Source organism: Dasypus novemcinctus, chromosome 23 (genome assembly GCF_030445035.2).
Source record: "Dasypus novemcinctus isolate mDasNov1 chromosome 23, mDasNov1.1.hap2, whole genome shotgun sequence".
Taxonomy (NCBI): domain Eukaryota; kingdom Metazoa; phylum Chordata; class Mammalia; order Cingulata; family Dasypodidae; genus Dasypus; species Dasypus novemcinctus.
The window spans coordinates 44,881,347-44,901,261 of record NC_080695.1 but is presented as its reverse complement, the minus strand read 5'-3'; the positions used below and the strand labels follow the sequence as shown (position 1 = coordinate 44,901,261).

At 52.8% G+C, this 19,915-nt stretch overlaps 2 protein-coding genes across 6 annotated transcripts in view; one reads left to right on the top strand and one right to left on the bottom strand.

The window, feature by feature from the left end:
- LOC131275579 (CUB and sushi domain-containing protein 1-like) overlaps window positions 1–19,915 on the bottom strand; it is a 322,424-nt gene that overhangs the window by 193,233 nt on the left and 109,276 nt on the right. For 4 of the 5 annotated variants that reach the window (XR_011647208.1, XR_011647209.1, XM_071211297.1 and 1 more), the window contains 2 exons: window positions 19,479–19,618; window positions 17,944–18,212 (listed from right to left, as the gene is read on the bottom strand). Coding sequence is in view for 1 of the 5 variants with exons in the window: in XM_071211297.1 (XP_071067398.1) it covers window positions 17,944–17,965 (22 nt within the window). In the remaining 4 variants the exon portion in view is untranslated. The remainder of the gene's footprint in view (window positions 1–17,943; window positions 18,213–19,478; window positions 19,619–19,915) is intronic. The other variant, XM_071211296.1, reaches the window with a different exon arrangement.
- Window positions 2,135–9,475, top strand: LOC131275530 (ral guanine nucleotide dissociation stimulator-like). The gene is made up of 8 exons (XM_071211491.1): window positions 2,135–2,143; window positions 2,896–3,006; window positions 4,158–4,351; window positions 4,971–5,027; window positions 5,548–5,891; window positions 6,152–6,807; window positions 7,533–7,748; window positions 9,434–9,475. The coding sequence occupies exons 1-8, from the start codon at window positions 2,135–2,137 to the stop codon at window positions 9,473–9,475; spliced, it is 1,629 nt and encodes a 542-aa protein (XP_071067592.1).

Sequence of the window (19,915 nt, the reverse complement as noted above, 5' to 3'; positions counted from 1 at the left end):
CTCCAGGAGGGAGGCCTCAGTCTCCTTTTCTGTCTATTGGGGTGTTTACAGTGGGTGACCCTCTAAGGATCCACAGACCAGGGAGCTGTCCATTCACCCTGGCCCTCCTTCAATGTCCTACTGCTCTTCCAAGGGCCTAGGAGAGCTGCTTCCTTGAGGATATTCAAGCAAGCTGTGTGCTCACCCCTGTGGGTAGCCTCCTAGGAGCTGCAGCGCTGATGCTGGCCAGCAGGGGGCACGCAGCCACAGCTCCAGCTGTGCCCACTGCGCCTGCGGCAGCCTCCGGAAACTGGGAAGCATCATCCAAAGGCCTTTCTGGCCATCACCTGTCTCACACACAACATGCACCTCCTATCATTAGCAGCCATCTCCACAATCTGAGCTGGGCTGAGGCTGGTAAAGGGCCTCTGAGAACATCTCAGTTATTCATACAGTGACTGTTCCAGGAGCACTCACCCTGCACCAAGCTTTGTGTTCAGTCCTGGATGTGGAGTGAAAAGAATTCCTGTGGCCCCTGCCCAACAGGATCTCTACATCTGGAAGGGGAGGTGGACCAAAGCATGAGGGCAAACACAGGTTCAAGGAAAGAGCAAGTGGTATAGAGGAAACTACACAGGGTACTGCGAGGAGGGATATGGCACCATCAAGTGCAGGGGTGGCCCAAAGGACACATTGAGGTGACACTTGCACTGTGATTAGAACAATGAGAGGAGCCAGCTCTGTAAATGTGTGGTAAGAGGGTGCCTGGGAGAAGGCACAGCAGGGGAAGAAGCAGTGGCAGAGGGATGGTAGCAGTTTGATATGGACATGAATTCTAAAAATAGATATTGGATTATGTTTTTAATCTGGTCTGCCCCTGGGTATGATTGAGTTATGACTGGGGCTTTGATTGTGATTCATCCACATCATTAGGCCTTTGAGTCTGCACCACTTGGTGGATGGGGACTCACAGATAAAAGGCATGGCAAAGGTCAGAGTTGAGGGGTTTTGATGTTTGAGTTTTGCTGTTGGAGTTTGATTTTGAGGCTTTAAGCTGGAGCCCCAGGAAGTAAGCTCACAGAGGAAAGAGGAATAAGATGCTGGAGGGGAGGAACCCAGGAAGCCCAAACCCTCACAGACATCAGCAGCAATCTTGCTCCATTATGAGAGAATAGACTTTGGTAAGGGAAGTAACTTATGCTTTGTGGCCTGGTACCTGTAAGCTCCTACCCAAAATAAATACCCTTTATAAAAACCAACCATTTCCTGGTATTTTGTGTCAGCAATCCTTTGGCTGACTAATACAGGGACCTTGGCCAGAGGAGGCTAAGAAGGCCACTGCTGATGGCAGAGCCTCACCTGAGGCTTACCTGGGAGAGCAGGTGCTTCCCAGCTCTGCTGTGTTGATCAGCAAGATTCACATTGGGATGGTGTGCAGAGAGGGAGACTTCACTCACAAGGGAGAGTGGTGAAGACAGAAAAGCACTTTGTGTATGTGGTCAGGGGGCATCCTCATTTAGCCATTTTGTTGAGAAGTGTGTCCCAAGGTCAGGACTCTCTCCAAGGGGGGTCCTTGGGGCTGTTTGTACCTGGAAGTAAAGGTGTCAGGGAATCAGGGCACAGGCAGGACAGCACAGATGTTGAGAGGACACAGTTGCCTCTGACCTTCAATATAATGGGAAGCCTCTGGAAGGATTTCTGGCCCAGCAGCAATATCTGACTTTCATCTCATTTCAACCACATCAAGATACAGACTGAGACAGCAATCCAGGAGTGAAGGTGAGTTTATGAAGATCCCACAGCCCTACCCAGGGCTGTTTTGAGTTATATTCGATGTTCCCTCCATCACCTTCCTGTTTATTCCATGTCTATATCTGTGAATTCAATCTGTTACACAGACGATGGGGTTTGCACTGTTCGCCCCACATTGACTTGACCATGTGCCCAGGATGCAGATGCTAGAATGATTCCCAGTGTATTGGGCAGGAGAGTTGGGAAGCCTCAGAAACTAGTGTGGTGTCACAAAACTGAAAAGAAAAGGGAGCCAGGTCTGCACCCAGGTGCGTCTTCTCCTAGCCGGGGCCCGAGCTGAACACAGGCCTTCCAGGAAGCTGTGGGGAGGGACGTGTGGGCAGAACTTTGACCAGTTAACACGATGATCTGGGTGAGGGGGATAGACAGACTGACATGCAGAGGGATTTTGTGGAGTTTTTAGTGCTGAGAGGGCCCTGGGAAGGGGACCAAAGGAGGTGACCTCACTGCCTTTGTCACAGACCCAACAGAACTTGGAACCCTGGTAACCAGGCCCCCAGATTCCAGAGGCAGCCCCTTCCCAGCTCACTTGGCAGGAGACACTTGAGAGAGCAGGATGTTCTCCTGCTGCGTTCGCAGACCCCGAGGCTCAGGCCTCAACCAAAGTAGGAATGAGTCCTCTTCCCGGGGCTTTTGAAGTTGGCTCAGGCCTCAGCCACAAAGCCCCAGGGCACTGACCAGGAGGTCCCCAGAGGTAACATGGGGTGACCTAGGAACAGCCAACTGAGCACCTGCCACTACTGAGCTCCTGCTTTGGCAGCCCCATGTCCCATCATCCACCCAGTGTGGGGGAGGCATAAGCAAGGGCCACCCTGAGAAGCAGCAGGCCATCAAGGATGGGAACCCAGAAGGTCCTTCCCTGTCACCTGCCAGGCCATGGCTGGAAGGGTGGGAAGGTGTGTCTTGGGGGTGGCTCTCATGTGGACCAGTGTTAATCCTGAGCCCTGAACTGTCATCTCCTCTCCAATGGGGCTGCAGGGAAAGGGTGACCCCCATTTGGGCCTGACCTGGATCCTGGCTCCAAAGAAGTGCTGCATTCCCTGTGGTTTGGGGAAGGCCTCTCACTGACCCTCTTGTCCCACCTGCTGGGCACTGTGTTTGCAGAACTTCATGCAGATGGTAGGGGAACAGCTGGAGGAGGGGCTCGTCTACGCCGTCTACATAGAGAAGGTGCAGATCCGTCGAGGCCCTGGCCAGGGCCAGCGCTGGTACCAGGTGGGAGTAGGGATCAATGGGGTATGAAACAGCAGGGTGGGGGGGTCCCCAGAGCCTATCTCCCATCTGGCATTCCCCACTTTCTCTCCCAGGGCTTTCTCCCCTGGTGTGCCCAATATTCCACTTCCCAAGGAACCTGGGTCCCCACAACTCTCCATGGACCAGGGGGAGGTCACCTCAAAAGTTTAAGAACCTCAGAAAGGAGGCCTTAGCAGGGATTTCCCTTCAGGGTGGGCTGCAGGGTGGGCCCACATCAGATCTGTGTGCGTTTGGCTGCTGTATTTCTGTTTCCACTCCTTGGCCCCATGTCCCTGGGCAGCAGTCTTCATGACTGTCCTCCCACACCTGCCCCAAGCCACACAGCTCCTCTCCTTAGGAGGGTTCTTGCCATCTCCCATGACCATCCTCTTGCCCTTCTCAGGTCAGGAGCTGAGGCCTGACTTGGCTGCCAATATTCCAGAAGCGAGGAGGCTTAGAGCAGCGGTTTGGCCTTCAGTGCTGCTGGACCTGGAACATTCCTTTCCTTTTCCCCTTTCAGCACTGGTGCCCTGTGCACCAACCATGGGTCCTAAGCAATATTCCCTCCCCCCACCCCAGTAGAGGCTCTGTGGAATGGGCTGTGTGGGCAGAGGACACAGAGACAGCCCTTTCACCAGCAAGCAACACAGAAACTGCCTAAGGCTGGAGCAGTTCCATCACCATTGGCTGTCTCTGTGGGTGGCAGCATCCCTACAGCCCGTATGGAACTGTCTCTTTGCATTTTCCTTTAGTTTCCTGGTCTTAGTTCTGGGTGGAAAATGGCATCATGTTGTGGCTTTGGCCCCATGAGCAGTGGAGGAAGTCATTTACTGACCAGGTGGATCTGCCAGACCCTGAGGTGTCAGTTCAGCTCCTCGGTCCTGAAGTGGGGTGTCTCCCCCAGGGACACCCAGGCCCTTGTCCTTTGCCAGGTCTGGAGTCTCACCTTTCAATTACCTCCTCACCTCAAAATCAAAAGGAGGCCGAGGACCTTTCTCTGCTGGAGGCACGCACGTGACCCTGGCCTCAAGGCACTGAGGGCTTGGACACAGCAGGACTGCCCAGAGCCACAGCCCCACCCGGGGGTCCCCAGCTCTGCCCCTCAGCACATGTGACTCTTCTTCCCACCCTAGAGGATGAATGTCTGGGCCCGCTCGAGGGAGGAGCACCGCATGGTGCGCATGGTCAAGGCAGGCCCATGGGAGAACCTGGCCGAGCACCTGGTGCCCGCCTTCCAGGAGGGGGACCTTGTCTTTGTCAAGACCTTCCTGGGGACATACCGCGTGTTCACCACCACCGAGCAGGTCCTGCACCTGTTGTTCAGAAGGTGAGTGCCCGCCCCGTCCCTGCTGCCTTGACTGCTCTGCCACCAACTTACTTGTGTTTCAGAAGTGTCATTTCACCCACCGGCCTCAGTTTCCTCCTTGGGCAGGAGGGGGGTCAGGGTACCTACCTGCAGGGTTGATTGTAAGGACTAAGAGTGAGGATGCATGGAAAGTGCTTCCCTGAGCCTGGCTCCCTGGGCAGGGAGGCTGGCGGGGCAGGGTTGTTCCTTAACAGGATTTTCCTCCTCCCAGTGAAGAGGCTCCCAGGCTCCCCCCCTTACTGACCCCGAGTTTCCTCTTTACTAAGGGAGTTTGAGGTCCCTTTTGGGCCTCTGACATTGGTGGCTAAGAGGAGGGACCAGTGTATCCTGTCAGAGGGGTCCAGGCCCACCCTATGCCTGAGAAGGTGCCACTTAGGGCACTTCTTCATCAAGTATATACATCAAGTGTCTACTAGGTACAGGCACTTCCTTAGGCAGCTTCACGCAGTGAACAAAGCCAGCCAAAGTCCCTGCCCTTCTGGGTTCCGTTGGAGTTGGGGCTGCAGGCTGCAACAGGTGTCACCTTAAGCAGGGGTACTCTCAAAGAGAGTCAGCTGTGACATGCCCACGTCTCCCCTAGATATGGACGGAGCCTCTGTGGCAGAGACAGGCAAGGAGGAGGCCTGGAAATGAGGAAGTGAGTGCACTTGGGGGGGGAGGGGCTCTCCTCTCCAGAGACCAGTGTTGGAGTTTGGGGGACAGGTGGCAGGGAAGGACTGGGCAGAGCACAAAGCCCCGCTCATCTTATGAGCTCCCTTGAGAGTAGAGTCCAGAGGGCTTCCCCCTCTACTTGGAAAGGCGTCAAGGGAAGCTGTGGGTGGGGTCCTGGGGCACTGGCTGCAGAGGACACTTGCCCAGCACAGCCCAATCACACCCCAGGAGCCCAAACACCACCTTGTGCAGACCCACAACAGGAGGTGGTGAGCAGCCAGCTCCAAAGCTGCCCTGACCTCACTCCTGTCTGCCTGCATGGATGGCAGGGTGGCTGCACTGCTGATGTTTGGGAGGGCAGTGTCAGTGGGAAGACGAGACACACACGGTGCATGTCAGAGGATGAGGTGGCTGTGCAGGGCAGAAGTTGCTTGGGGTGGGGGGAGGGCCACGAGGGCCCAGGAGAAGAGGACAGATCTTTTTCCCTTATCACTGACATATTGAAGAAGCTCCCACTGTGTGTCCATGCCTGGCTATGGAGAGACCAGTCAAAACCTCTCCTGTCCTTATGGACCTGATTTTCCAACAGGAGGGTCCCTGGGGCAGCGTGGAAGGAAAGGCCCGTGTCTGACTCTGCTGCCCTCTCCTGCCCTCAGCACCATCTCCTCACTGCTGGGCACCTGGATGGACCAGTATGCTGAGGATTTCACAGAACCTCTAGGCTTGCCCTGTCTCAAGCTGCTGGTGGGCTATGCCCAGGTGTATCTTCCTGGCTCTGCCCTGGAGTGCCAAGCCATAGCTCTACTGTCACGGAGGAGCCATCTGGAGCCCATTGAGGCAGAGCCAAAGGGTGAGGGCGCCTCAGGATGGGAGTATGTGAGCTTGTGGGGTGAGGACCAGGACTGGACCCATAGGCAGGGACTACCAGGGGTTGCCACCAGGTCAGGAACAAAGAAGAGCCCCAGAGAAGTCACCTGGAGACTGAAGTCTGGGAACAGTTTTGGGGGCTGGATCTTCCCCAGAAGGTAGTGGGAGCTTAAAATGAGAGCTTAAAGACACTTAAAGACATTTAGTATTTGGAACTTACCTCTTCTGCATCTCCTTTGTCAGCCCCAGAGCTGCAAATGCCTCCAGGACAACATCCACTGCCAGTTCTACCACCTGTGGCAGTCACAGGGGCACTTTCAGAGCCTGAGGAAGCTCCATCTCGACCTCTGCTGCCAGCTCCTGAGTTTCTCCCAGTGCTTGGACAAGAAATGGAGCATGAAGCATTATGTGATGTAGTACCAGCTCCGGAGCTGAAGGTGGCTCTAGCACCACAACTTCTACCCACAGTGCTAGGGCCTGTGACACCTGTGGAGGTACCATCAATGCTGACTCTGATGGTAGAGCCAGCTCCATCCTCAGATGTTGCACCTGCAGCCATGCTGGAAGAAGTCACATCACCATCTCTATCACCAGTTCCTGAACTGGAGGCACTCCCACCACCACCTCCAGTGTCACCTGCACGTTTCAAGTCAGTGCCCTTTATGGAACCACAGCCTCTTAACTTGGCTTCAGCAGCAATGGCTCTTGAGGGGGAGGCAAGTCTGGCACCACCACCAGAGCCAGTGCCAAGGCTCGACCCAGCACTGGGGCAGGCCACACCCCCGGAACCTTCCTGCACTTGTACTTTGCCTTTGGAAATCAGGCTGAGTGAGGAGAATGCTAACCTCCTGGCTTTCCCTCCAGAGCTGGTGGCACAGCAGCTGACCCGAATGGATGTGGTGAGCAGCTGGACATGATAGGGTGGGGCTGGGAGGCTCTTCCCTCTGGGAACTGCTGCCCACCTTACCAATCCTTGAATCAGAATCTTAGGATCTGGGTCCAAACCCTGGCTCCACTCCCAGAATTTCCACCTGGGCAAGTTTACTACTCCCTAAGCCCATGCTTCACTCCTCTGGAGAGTAGCTATTGGACAGTAACCATCTCTGCCTCATGCACTGACTGGGAACATGACATGAGAGCAAAGAAATAGAAAGCCTGAGGGGGCTTCATCATGGAGGCCTGAAGGAGCTCACTGTGGTGCAGCCAACCCCATGGTGTCCCACACAGTGCTGGTGCTCTCCATCACATTGACACTAGATAGGCCCTTATGTGTACTGGACCCTTAGGCAGGGACCCAAAGGCTTGGGTCCCCACAGGTACTGTGCACCTGACCACATGACATCCAAGCATGCATTATAATGAGGGTTGATGGTGCTACCTGGGCCTGTGGAAGTCTGAGGCACCTTGGGGGCTGGGGGCTGTGAGATGGACTTGAAAATGGAGCTCTCTCCTCTGCAGACCTTGGGGCTGAGGATTCTAGAGTGCTAGGTCCCCTCAGGGAACAATGAACACACCCTGTCCTCAGCCTGCCAAGCCCCACCTGAGACCACTGGACCCTTGCCTGGGGCATGAGGGCCTAGGGGATCTGAGCTGGGCATGGTTCCTGACATTCCCTCCTCCCCAGGATCTCTTCAAGAAGGTGGTGCCCTATCACTGCCTGGGCTCCATCTTGTCCCAGCAGAACAAAAAATGTAAGGAAGAAATGGCACCCACCGTCCATGCCACTATCACCCATTTCAACAGGGTGATAAACTGCATCATGTCCACCTGTGTCGGGAACCAGAGCATGAAGGACCCAGCCAGGGCCAGGGTGGTGGAGCATTGGATCGAGGTGGCCAGGGTATGTTCAGGGGGCTCTCTCTGGTGTCCTGAAACCCCACTTTATACTTATTGGCTCTCAGGACCACAGGCCCTCCCTGGCCTGTAGCACAGTCCTGCACTATCCTCCCTTCCCAACAAGGCTACCTCTTCAGGATGGGTGTGGGTGTCGTTCTGTGTCCATGACGTGCCTCAGGGCCTCCCTCAGTGTCTGGGAGTGGATATCAGCTGTGGGGGCTGAAGCTGGAGCAGGGGGACACTCAGACCCACTCTGATGGTGTATCTTTCTCCCTCCCAGGAGTGCCGAATCCTCAATAACCAATCGTCCTTCTATGCTGTCATCTCTGGTCTCCAGAGTTATCCATTCCTCTGTCTATTGAAGACATGGGAGGAAGTTTCCAGGTGGGCAGGCTTCTCTCTAGGGGACATAAGATTGGGCGAGGGACCTGGGGACATCGCCACTTAGGGAGCCTGGGAGGCAGCAGCTCCTGGGTAGGGTCAGGCAGATTGTGGCTCTAGGTCTCCATATCACCTGAGGTGAGCTGTTTTGCCTCAACACTGCTTCCCTCCTCCATCCCTTATGGAGTGGGTCCAAATGGGAGCATGTCAAGTGTTTGTTTCTCAGCAACACACTCTGTCCAAATGAAAAAAGCATGTGCAAAAAGAGCTGCTCATGGAAAGGGATGGGAGTCCCTGCGGTGCACACATGAGAGCTCAGCTCACTAGTCCACACTGTCCTGCAGTGCTCAGATTTACCCAGTTTCAACACCACCCACCCAGGCAGTCCGAGGCCCAAGCAGCTAAAAGAAGGTGGTTCAGCCCTTACTCCCTCCCCCCCACTCCCACCTTTTCCTTCCTTCTTGCCCTCCCCCAGGGACAGCTTCTGCCTCTTTCTGACTCTGTCAGAGATTTACTGGAAGGAGCACAACCTCTCCCATGGCAGTGGCAGATCATCAAGGTAAAGAGGAGGCTGGGGTCAGGGCTCAGGAGGTGGGGTGGTTAGTTTTTCACTGAAAGTTTCTGTGAAAACATCCAGCCTGGCCTATTCTGGAAGAAGATGAAGAAGGATATGTTTGGCTCATGGGCAGGGGGAGGGGATCATTGTAGGGCTCAGTGCTGTGTCCTCACAGCACGGATGAGAAAACGGGCTCAAGAGAGCAGTCCACATGCACAAGGTCATGCTGGGGACATTGTGCATGTGGTGGCCACAGATTTCCCACAGTCGACTATTCCCAGGTGCTCAAGACCCATGGGAAAATGGGTGAGGGGGAGAGGGCCTCACTGACCTCATTCTCCACCCTGGCAGAAGTCCATCTCTAAGTTCTCCACCCTGGAGACAAATCCCCAAATAGTCCAGAGGCAGCACCAGCAGCAAGACAGGGTGAGTGTGCCTGAGGCCAAAGGAGTTGGGGTGAGGTGGCCTCTAAATCAGGATGGGGGCCCTTCTCAAGCCTGTCCCTCCAGTCCACTGAGCCTAGAAAGCCTCCCTTCAATGTCCCTTCTCCTGACCTTAGGGTGGTGAGCTGTGGGAATCCTGGGGGCCTCCCTCCTTACAGCCAGTCAGAGCAAGAACCTTGAGGAGCTGACTCAGGGTGGCTGGAGGAGGGGAGGGGCACACATGGTTACTGAAGAAAAGTCAGTCCTGGGAGGTGGCTGCAGAGGAATTTGGGGTCTTTGGAGGCTTTAAGGGGAACTTATGGGTTACAGCAAAGTGTCCTAGAGGAAGGCTGGGTGGTCCCTGGAGTCTGAGACTGAGGAGTTTCCCAAGTGGGGTCTTGGGGGCACCTGAGAGCCTGTGCTCATCCCCACCCTATCCAATGCCACAGGGTGACATCCAAGGTGTGGTCCCATGCCTGAGAACTTTACTCACAAAATTTTTACTGTTGGAATATGCCATGCCAGAGTATCTGGATGTGAGTTGTTCGGGGGCCAGGGTAGGGTGGGAAAGGGGCCCTGAGGCTTGGGTGGACAGGTCCTTCTGTGAGCCCTGAGCTCTCAGCAGTGAGCACATCATGTCTCCTGGGAGCCTCACAGATGCCCTGGGAGCTGGGGTGCCATGAACTTCTTACAGAAGAGTAGATGGAGGCTGGTCCAAGGGGCCTTCTCTCCATTGGTTCATCACAACTTGGACTGGAAGGTCTCTCTGTCACCACTCCCAGTCCCCACTAAAGGAAGCGAGGGGCTTGCCTGAGTCCATCTGTGGTCTGGGCTGCCCAGTGCATGTTGAACCTGCAGTAGTAAAGCATGACAGGGGCAGAGGGGCAATGGGCTTGGCAATGGCTAGGAGCCGCTTTATGATGAATGCAAATTCTCTGCCTTCCAGGGAAGGAAGATCAATTTTGAAAAAAAAAAGGAAGGTGAGTAGCTGTGGCCATCACTACAGGGGTGGGGCTGGGGTGGGGTCAGGGTGATAAACAGAGACCCTCCTGGGCAGGACCTCCCAGGGCTGCTCATAGCTTCCTCTGAAATTGAGGGGGATAGTGGGTGGGGTTGTGCATGGGATGAAGAACAACTTCTAGGAGGATGAGCTGTGTGAAGTCAGCCCTGAGGGCAGGCAGAGCCTGGAAGGGAGTGAAGAGGTGGGGGATCCACAGGACTAAAACCAGCCCCTGGACCCCGTCCCACCCAGCAAGCCCACCCAGGTTTTGATGATACATCTTCCTTTCCTTGGCCCCAGGAATACCAGATGGTGGAGGAGCTCCAGCAGCTCCAGGTGGGCTGCTGCTATGAGGCCTTTGTGCCACATGAATCATTTGGAGCCTGGTTTGCGGCCATGGAGCAGCTCAGCGAGAAGGACCAGTGAGGCCAGGACAGAACCAGGCCATAGTAGGAGCGGGATGGTCCTGGTGGCTCCTGGGTCATCATAAGACCTGGTAACTGAAGACATCTGGGGCATGTAAATGACAGTTGCTGTGTGGGCACTGGGAGGGATACATGAGGTGTGGCTCTGGGAAGCTCACAGCTGCCACTCTGTGCTGTAACTAGCACCTGTCTCAGGAGCTAGAGCCCCCATACCAGTTGGCCAGTAAGAGATTGAAAGCCAAACACCTACCAGAAGGCATCAAGCTTTAAGCAAAAAGAGATTTCCCTGTCCTGGGCGTTAAGTGTGGGTTGTCTTTGGACTCAGGGAACCATCAGGCTAAGCGTGGGCTTGGGAAGACTGATGATTTAGCCATAGCATCTCAGCTCTATACCAAAACAACCCTGTGACTGGGGCAAGTTGCCCCATCTCTGGGCCTGTTTCCTATTCTGTGAAATGGGATGATGCTGCATGATCTCTGAGGTAGTCAGAGCATTTAGCAGGGTGCAGTGGGAGCTGTGTAGGGATTTGTTTGCATCCTGGGGGAAGCCCCCAAAGTAAGTTGACCCTCATTTCCATGTCCCTGAATTCAGTGGTGTCAGCACCATCCACTCCAGTGTCCAGCACAGGTGGAGCCAAGGCTTCAGCAGCAGGGAAGCAGCTGACTTGTGTCCTATACATACAGCTGATGCCTCCAGTTCTAAGGTAAAATCCACCTGGACCATGTCTCAGATTCCAAAGATGGCCAGGAATTTAAAGAGAATGCCCACCTCCTCTCTGTGTTGGCCTTTCCCTCACCCTACCTTCCCTGTGCCTGCTTGCCACCCTCATCCACAAAGGTCTTGATGATTGTTGACTGCTAAAGAACTTCTAGAACTGACAGGAGCTTCTAGAGCAGCCCCGGGCTGCCCTGAGCTCCCAGACCTTCTGCTTATCTTTGTATTCCCCATCACAGAACTCGTCCGTAGTCACATCAGCATCTGGAGGAATGCCTTCTTCATCTCCCTCCATCCAACCCAGGGCCATGCAGACCAACCACATGCATGGTTACTCACGCGTGCTCTATAAATGGCAAGGGGGGCCCTGCGGCATTGTCCGTGTCAGCCTGTATGAGGACAACGTCAAGTAGAAGAGTATCCTGGTGAGCTGGGCATGTGGAAATCCCCTGGGGCCCCTCAGTGGTTCAGGCAGTTGACACATAAGGAAGGACATGTTCCCTCCCTGCCTTCATGGAGCAGACTTCCTGGTGGATGGTGAAAGACAGACAACCACCTGCAGAAGCAGGAAGAGTGTGAGTTCAATGGCAGTCAGGGCTAATAATAGTGGACATAGGGGCTGAGACTGGCACATGGAGTGAGCACAGCCTGGGAAGAGCTTGCTGAGGTGGCCCAAGAGAGTATCAGGGAGGGGACAGCCCACCAGGCACAAGGAAGACATGTGCTGGGCAGTCCCTGGATCAGCCAGGAGCCCAGGGCCTGAAGGAACAGGAACCAAGGGGAAGAGGTGGGTCCAAAGAGGTGTGGGCCACATCAGGCCCTGTGACTGCTAGACAGAGCTTGACTTTCTCATGGGGGGAGACAGAGCCACTGAAGGGTCAGAGGAGAACAGGGATAGCAGGTGACTTTTGGTCTTAAAGTGGAGGTTGAGCTGATGCATGCAGATACCAGCCAGTTAGGGCTGCTGCTGTGACCAGCATGGACAACAGGGTCTGCCCCAGGACAGTGGCCATGAAGGTGTGAGCAGGGGTAGATGCTGGATGGGATGTGCATATGGAGCCACGCATGGCCCCCTGCACAGAGACTGGGCCTAGGAGCCTTGTTCCATAACCACCCTGGGTGCTCCTCTCTTGTGGCCAGGAGCAGGGGTAGTTTCACTAAGCTCTCACTTGTCTGACCCATGTCCTGATCTTGCCTCCAGATTGGCCCTCATTTCAAGGTAACTGCATTCTAGACCTTGCTGACCACAATTGCATCCTGGAGCCCACGGAAGTCCTGCTGACCTGTAGCGTATCATCCAGCCCCTCCTCCTCTCTGACACTTGGGCTCACACTGGATGTGTGCTTTTCCTGGGTGTTCACTGCTACCTGGAGGAGTCCTGGAGGGTCAGGGGCAGGGCAGGGGAACACCATCTCCCATGACTGGGAGGCAGGAAGTGAGAGCGTGAGGGCCAGATTTCACTCCTCAGTTCCCACAGTCTGTTGCATGGTCACTCTTTGGCCCCTGAGTTCTTGGCCTCATTCCATGATCTCTTGTGGGTCCAAGGGAAGATCATGTGGCCCCTATAGACCCCACCCTGAATAGACTTGGCCCATAGGATTTCTGGCAACTGCACTGTGAGGGATCAGGCTCCAGGACTCAGGCCCTGAGAGTCTGTCCCTGATCCAACACAGGTGACCAGCCAAGATAGGGCTCTAGCCGGGATCAGCAAGGCCCTGGAAGAACACAACCTGCATCAAGACAAGCCAGAAGACTACAAGCTGGTGCAAATCATATCAGACAATCGAAGTAAGTCAGGAGGAGTGTTGGAGAGGGTGGTGTTGGAGGGGGTAGGCATGAGCCCTGTCCACAGCCTAAAGATCCGAGGCACACTGGTTCCAGTATACCTGACAGCAGGGTGAGAAGGCACCCTGTCCAAAAACAAGGTGCCGATGGCAGCCCACAGGGCCCACAGCACCATCTCCCTACCTGCTCTATCTCCCTTGTGTACCCTTCCCTGGATGTGACCCAGGCATTGGGAACCTAGATCAAAGCTAACACCATGAGGTTCCCAAAGAAAGGGCTTTTCACAAGATGGTGAAGAAGAGGGGCTCAACTTGAAGGGTGTTCTGTGATACTGCACCTCCAAAAGCACCATGACTGATGGACACAAGTGCCAAATATGCACAGACCATCTTGTTATGATAGTGAAAACTAGACAAAGTCTCCTCGATCCCCTTTGGAGGCTTGAGGGAGCCCCCTCAGTATTCTAGGAAGTGGGGAAGTGAAAGAATCCAGAATAGCACTGACCCAGAGCCAGACTTCCTGACTCTGAGCCCTTAGATCAGTTAATCACACTCCTGGGCCTGCTCCTTATCCCCATAGGGGAGAGAAAATTCAGCACTGAATGCACACATAGCATGCCTGTGCACAGTAAGGGTAACTTATTCTCAGTGAGCTGATCCTCCTCTCCCAGCCATTAACCCAGGCAAAGTAAAATAACTCCCACCTTTCCTAGAAGGAGGTTCAAAATCCTCTCCCATCTTTCAAATGAGAAATTGCAGCTGGGAGGTGTGAAATAGGGCAGAAGGACCTGTCCTACAGAACAGGAAGACTGAGGACTGGAGCAATTAAAACAGGAGATGAGTAGCCATGTCACTGAAGCCAGAGCAGTCACTCCAGTCTGGTGTTTCTTTCTAGCTTGTTCTAGGCCAAGAAGACAGATGGAAAATATGGTCAAAGTCTAAATACTTTAGGATCCCGCTTGGAAGGCCTGGCTCAGGTGGTCTTTGCTGGGCCTTAGTGGTCTTGTCCTGGGTAGTGCTGGATGTGGTGTATGTGCACTGGGTTCTAGAAAGTCAATTTCAGCCCCTAGATCCTGAGCAGTGAAGCTGGCAGGGCATGGTGGTGAGAGTACATGACCTCATGGCAGCTCCATTCTGAGGATGGCAGTTAGAGTCAGAGTCACTCTTTAAATAAGTGTCCTTCATTGTTAGCTGCACCTCTGCAGAGTCTTTCCTTCAGGCAGGTGTCACTCCCAGGGCTCCTTTATGGTCCTGGAGTTGGAAGAGGGAATTGAGGTCCCTGGCTGGGGCCTTCTCTCATGTGGGCACAAGTGTTGGGGTGTCCTGGGGTCCTCCAGGGCACAGCTGACCCCCTTCTATCCCACCCCCCAGTGCTGCAGATCCCACACAGTGCAAAAGTTTACTACACTATGGATCCCTCAGCCCACCACCATTATCTTCTCCTGAAGCAAAACACACCTGTGGATGCCAAGGTGAAGGACAGAGCTATCTCAGCCCTTCTGGGGAGTATGCAGAAGGGACCCAAGTTCCAAAAGGGGAAATTCTAAATGGCCCTGATGCCTGCCAGCTCAGGGTTCCCCTTCCCAGGTCTGCCTGGCCAAGTAGTTTTGCTCACCCCAACCTCAGTGGGCCAGGCCAGGCAGACACTTCCCTGATATATGTCCCTGATATATGTCTGAAATAACCCACTTTCTCTATAAATAAAAAAGAGTTTCTAGCTCTCTTTATTGAACAGGCCTGTAAGTAAAGAAAATCTGGTAGCAAAATCCTCCTCTCGTGTGCAGATTTTGGTCTCTAAATGTTATTTTCCATGAAAAGAGAAGAGGGCACCTGGGAGGTTGTGTGAGTCCAGGTCTTGGACAGGAAGTGCATGAGAGGTCCCTGACAGTCCTTGCATCCTGGAGAGCAAGGAATGGACCCAAACCCACAGGACAGGTTTTCAAACATGAAAGGAGACAACTGCAGGGTCTTATGGTCAAATATGGAAGAATTGGTATTATAATAGCCAGAAAGTACAAACAACTCCAATGGCCATAAATGATGAAGGCTTACAGAGAATGTAGTTTATGCATCAAATGGAATATTCTCAGCCATAAGACATAATGAAGTAGAGACACATGCAGGAATGAGAGGGGCCTGAAGAACATAATGGTAAGTGAAAGAAGCTGGACACTAGTGGCCAGTTACAGGATTCCATTGGTATGAGGTTCCACACTGGGCAAATCCACACAGAGAAGATAGATTAGTGGTTGCTAGGGGTTGAGTTGAGAGTCGTAGGGGGGAAGTTAGTGCTATTGGGTCCAAGATTTCATTTGAAATTGATGAAACTTTTCTACAATTAGGTAGTCGTTATGGTTTTACAACCTTCTGAATATACTAAATACTCTGACAATGGCACTTTAAAAGGCTAAAGTTATGGTATGTTAATTATTTTTAAAGATTTCTTTTATTTATTTCTCTATTTCTCTCCCCTTCACCCTCCTCTCCTCTCTGTGGCCATTTGTTGTGTGTTTTGTGACTGCTTGCATTCTTGGCAGCACTGGGAATCTGTCTCTTTTTGTTGTGTCATCTTGCTGCGTCAGCTCTCCTTGTGTGCAGCCCCACTCGTGGGTGGGCTGCACTTTCTTTGCGTGGGGCAGCTCAATACAGGGTGCACTAATTGATCATGGGGTTCCCTATGTGGGGAACACCCCTGCATGGCATGGCACTCCTTGTGCAGCAGTGCTGCACGTGGTCCCGCTCACCACACAGGCCAGGAGGCCCTGGGTTGGAACCGTGGACCTCCCGTATAGTAGACAGACTCTCTATCAGTTGAGCCACATCCATTTCCCTGGTGTGTTAATTATATCTCAATAAGACTGAGGTAAAGTCCATACCAGAAGTCCATAATATAGTTTGCCCTGAGTGGGCCTGGACAGCTTGTGAAATAGACAAACACCTGCACATTCACTGCTGGTCTTAAGACAGGCTCAAGGGCTTTCAGAGACTAGAGGATTGGGGAGTGGCCAGGTGAGTGGCTCTGACCCTGGTTCTGATCTTTCCCCTGGACTGCATCTGTCCCCACAGTTTCTGTGTTGCTTGCTGGTGAAAGGGCTGTCCTGACTACCTCAAAACTAAATCTGTAGCTGTGGAACTACAGAGAAAATCCACGCACAATTCAGAAAAATGAAAGAAGGTACTCTCAGGCCCTAACATTACTAAAGCTCACACTGGCCCCTGATCTTCCCCTCTCCACTTCCCCTCACTCAGGCCTTTAGGCTCCCCTTGGGCTGAGAGGCCCCTGACCAGGCAGTTCCTTCCCTGCCTCTTCCTCTCCTCCAGCCTCCAGAACCCCAGGAGGCCACATCACCGCTGAGGAAATCCCTCCACACTGGGGGATCATGGCAGTAGCCTCAGTCAATCCCTCACCCCAGGTGTGACCCCCATCCAGTCTTCCTGGGATTTCTGCTCACCCACCCCCAGCCTCACAGAGCAGGCTGGCCTGTGCTTCAGTAGAATTTGTTCTGTCTCTCCTCAAACAGGGTGGTAATGATGAATTCATCCTTTCCTGTTGCACAAATCTGGGGCAAGTTTTGTTTTGACAACACCCAGTGTGTCTAGAGTCTTTGTCTATTCTGATAGGCTAGGATGAAATATGCTGATTACCACCCCAATACAAGAAAGTTTACACACACTCTCACATAGGACCATGGGAAATGGACAGAAAGGAGCCAACCTTGCCAAGAGCTCATTTTAAAGAAACCTCTGTCTTCTCAAGAAAACATTGCACTGTTGCTATCTTAATTTTCAAGCTACTGTAAACCTTTTTGTTCATTTGACCCATGAACCCTGTGTAAAATATTTGGATAGACCTTCACTTTGACACATTGCTTTTTTAAAAGCTGTTTCCAGAGAGCCCACTTACTCCTAGCAAATAACAAAGTCTACATTTTCTTTCCCATCTTACATGTGAAGAAATGTGAGGCCCAGGGAGTGAAAGAGACACATCAGAGTCTCAGCAGAGAGGAGAGGAGCTGCCATGGGAACGTGGGCTTCTAAGCCCCAAGCTCCATTTTCCTTCTACCACTGTAGAAATCCAGGAGTGTGGCTCCCAGGCAAGTGTGGCTAAATGAACCCAAATTTAATGTAGATGATTTCCGTTTTTACCATGCCTTCTTCTATCCCATGTTTAAAAAAGCAAAGCCATTTCAGGTCCATTGTGAGGCCAGGAAGAATGAAATAACCTAGTGGCCACATCAAGAAGTCACTGTTGGCAAGAAATATCAGGTGGGGGCATCAGGGAGCTAATTGGAATCAGGAGTCCCACCAAGGCAGCCCCTTGGCCTGCAGGGAAAAACCCTGATGGCATGGCCCTAGAGCTCCCTCTGCTAGCCAAAGCCCATCCAAGTTTTTCCTGCTCATGTCTGGGAGCCACCAAGGCATCCTGGGGGTGATGGGTGGTTGTTTGCAGAAGGGCCCCAGGAGAAAGGCCCTGTGTCCCTAAGAAGGGGAGGGAAGGTAACTTACATTGCAATGTAATTACATTGAAATGTAACATTTTTAAGCACCTAAAGGAAGGGTTTGTCTAATAAACAAGGCCTGAAAGCTGAAGGGATGTGGGAGCTGACCCAGAAGTAAGCTGAGAAAGTCAGTCCACAGAGAGAAAAGGCACAACGAGGCAGGGAGCAGAAAGTGGGGCCTGAGAGGAGCTGAGCTGGTGTCCATGGGAGTCAGAGAAAAAGAGAGCAGCCAGGCACCAGTCTCCTTGCCTCACTGTCATCTGCTCTATTCTTACCCCAGGGCTCCAAGAACTAGTTTGCCTGGGCCCCTGCTTCTTGAACCGAATTACTGAGCAACACAGAACTTGGCCAAGAGTGGGCGCCCACAGACTGTTTGAACCCATGTTCATAGGTGCATGTGATTTCCAAGTGATCTTACCTGTGCATCTCCCAAAAACCATTGCTGACAATAAGACAATGGTGGCTTCTGAGGTTCAGGAGCTGTGATTCAAGGGATGCCTGCATCCTGGAGGTTCCCAGGGTCTCTGCAAAACCCCTAGTGCCATGTCTAATCCTGGGCACAGGAGGAGTCAGCTTGGGACACAGAAGAACAGGTACTCCTGGCTCTCCACCGCCTGAGATTTAATCAGTTCCTTGAAATGTCATCACACTTGTCCTCATCCACTACGTCTGCCCTTGGCTGGATCCCTGGATAAAAGAGAAGTCGATAGCACTGAGATGAGCTTCCTCCTTGCTATGTGTCTTGCCTAATAAGATCTCAAACTTCCAGAGTCTCTGAATGTCAGTGCTGAAGGATCGCATTGTCTTCCATCCATCAGGCATAAGATGTGCCCTCTGGCACATCCTATGGAACAAAGCTCATTTGTCGCCTTTTCTAAGGAGTCTTCCCTGGCATTCCCCAGGCAGATGAATAGTTCCCTCCTCCAAGTTTCCATAGAACATTTCAGGCCCATTTATTATAATATTCATGCCCTTAAATCACAGCCAGCTCTTTTCCTCTTCTCACTCCTTCTTGTGGACTTCCAAGGGGTAGACATGCTTTATACATTCGAACCCCTCATAGCCCTTGTGTGCACAAGGCACATGCTGGGCACTGGGATTCAGTGCTGAGTGGGACTGGATCATGCCCTTGGGGAGCTCAGAAGCCATTGGGGAGAGGTGTTTAGGATGACTGCTGCAAGAACACCAAGTGAGGCCACTGATGGTGGCAGGGCCAGGTCTTGGGAGCCATCCTGCATCCAGGCAGATGTGCCTACATGGAGCTGGAGCTTGGTCAGGCTTGGCTGAAGGCAAATGTGGAGGCTTGGTGGTAGTGGTAGCCTTAGATCTTGTTTAGAGTAAATTGATCCAAGATAGTGGTAGGGAAGGGACTAGAACCAAGTGCTTCTGACTTCAGGTCTATTGGCCCCTCCACCATGATTGTTATCAGTAAGTGAAGTTATGGCTAAGCAACTCATCCATCATTGCCTCATTTCTTTTTTCCTTCCAGGGGCCCACCATGTTACAGCCCAGAGATGGGGAGAAAAATTGGAGAAGGTTCTTTCTCCATGGAGCTGACAGCTTAGAGATAGGCAGGCAGACCCTGCACAAGTCATCACAAAATATCGCAATACAGATACCAATCACTGAAACTTATTGGGAGTTTAGGATAAGTCAGGCACTAGCGTTAGAGTGCTTGAAATTCCTTCATCCTCAAAACAATTTGAAAGCCAGAGTGTATTGCCCTCTTTTAATATAAGTAAAGAAGCTGAAGTACAGAGAGATAAAGGAACTTGACCAAGGTCTCACCACTAAAAAGTGGTATGTTGAGGGTTTGAACACTCTGAGCACCAGTTTTCTAACTTTATAAAGGCAGGATTACAATGGTTAAGAAAGGACTAGTTTACCATCAGTGCTCAATAAAGATGCTGGAATTTCAATGCTCTGCAACGGTTGAAGTGGGCAGAGTCTTACCTCTGCCCTGCTCTTGGCTTCCGGGGCCCTTTCACGGGCTGCTCGAGGGATTTCAAAAAGTCAGACATTGAGTGAGTGTAGCTCAGTGGGTGACCACCTGATGCCCATGAAGAGGTCCTGGTTTCAATCCCAGGAACCTGCTGAAAAAAAAAACATTTGGTAAGTGTTGGGCTCTCTACATAAAAGGCAAATCCTAGGCCTCAGGGCCTGGCAGCTGGGTCCTCCTAACCAACGAAGTCCCTGCACCCCGACACCAGATGGCTCTCACCCCTCAGTCCTCTCCTGGGCCTCCCTGTTCCCATGATTGTGCTCCTGTAGCTCCCCACCTGGAGTGTGTTCCCACCCATCCTGGCTTCCCTCTGGAGGCTGCTATCTTGCTGAGCCCGCCTCATCCCTGAGAACCTGTGCTGCTGCTTCGTGCTCACACCCAGCCCAGT

Excerpts from the sequence above, each read along its gene's own strand:
- LOC131275530 (XM_071211491.1), top strand. Across the intron at positions 6,808-7,532 it reads AGCTGACCCGAATGGATGTG|GATCTCTTCAAGAAGGTGGT; the intron begins GTGAGCAGCTGG and ends CCTCCTCCCCAG. Across the intron at positions 7,749-9,433 it reads ATTGGATCGAGGTGGCCAGG|CAAAGTGTCCTAGAGGAAGG; the intron begins GTATGTTCAGGG and ends TATGGGTTACAG.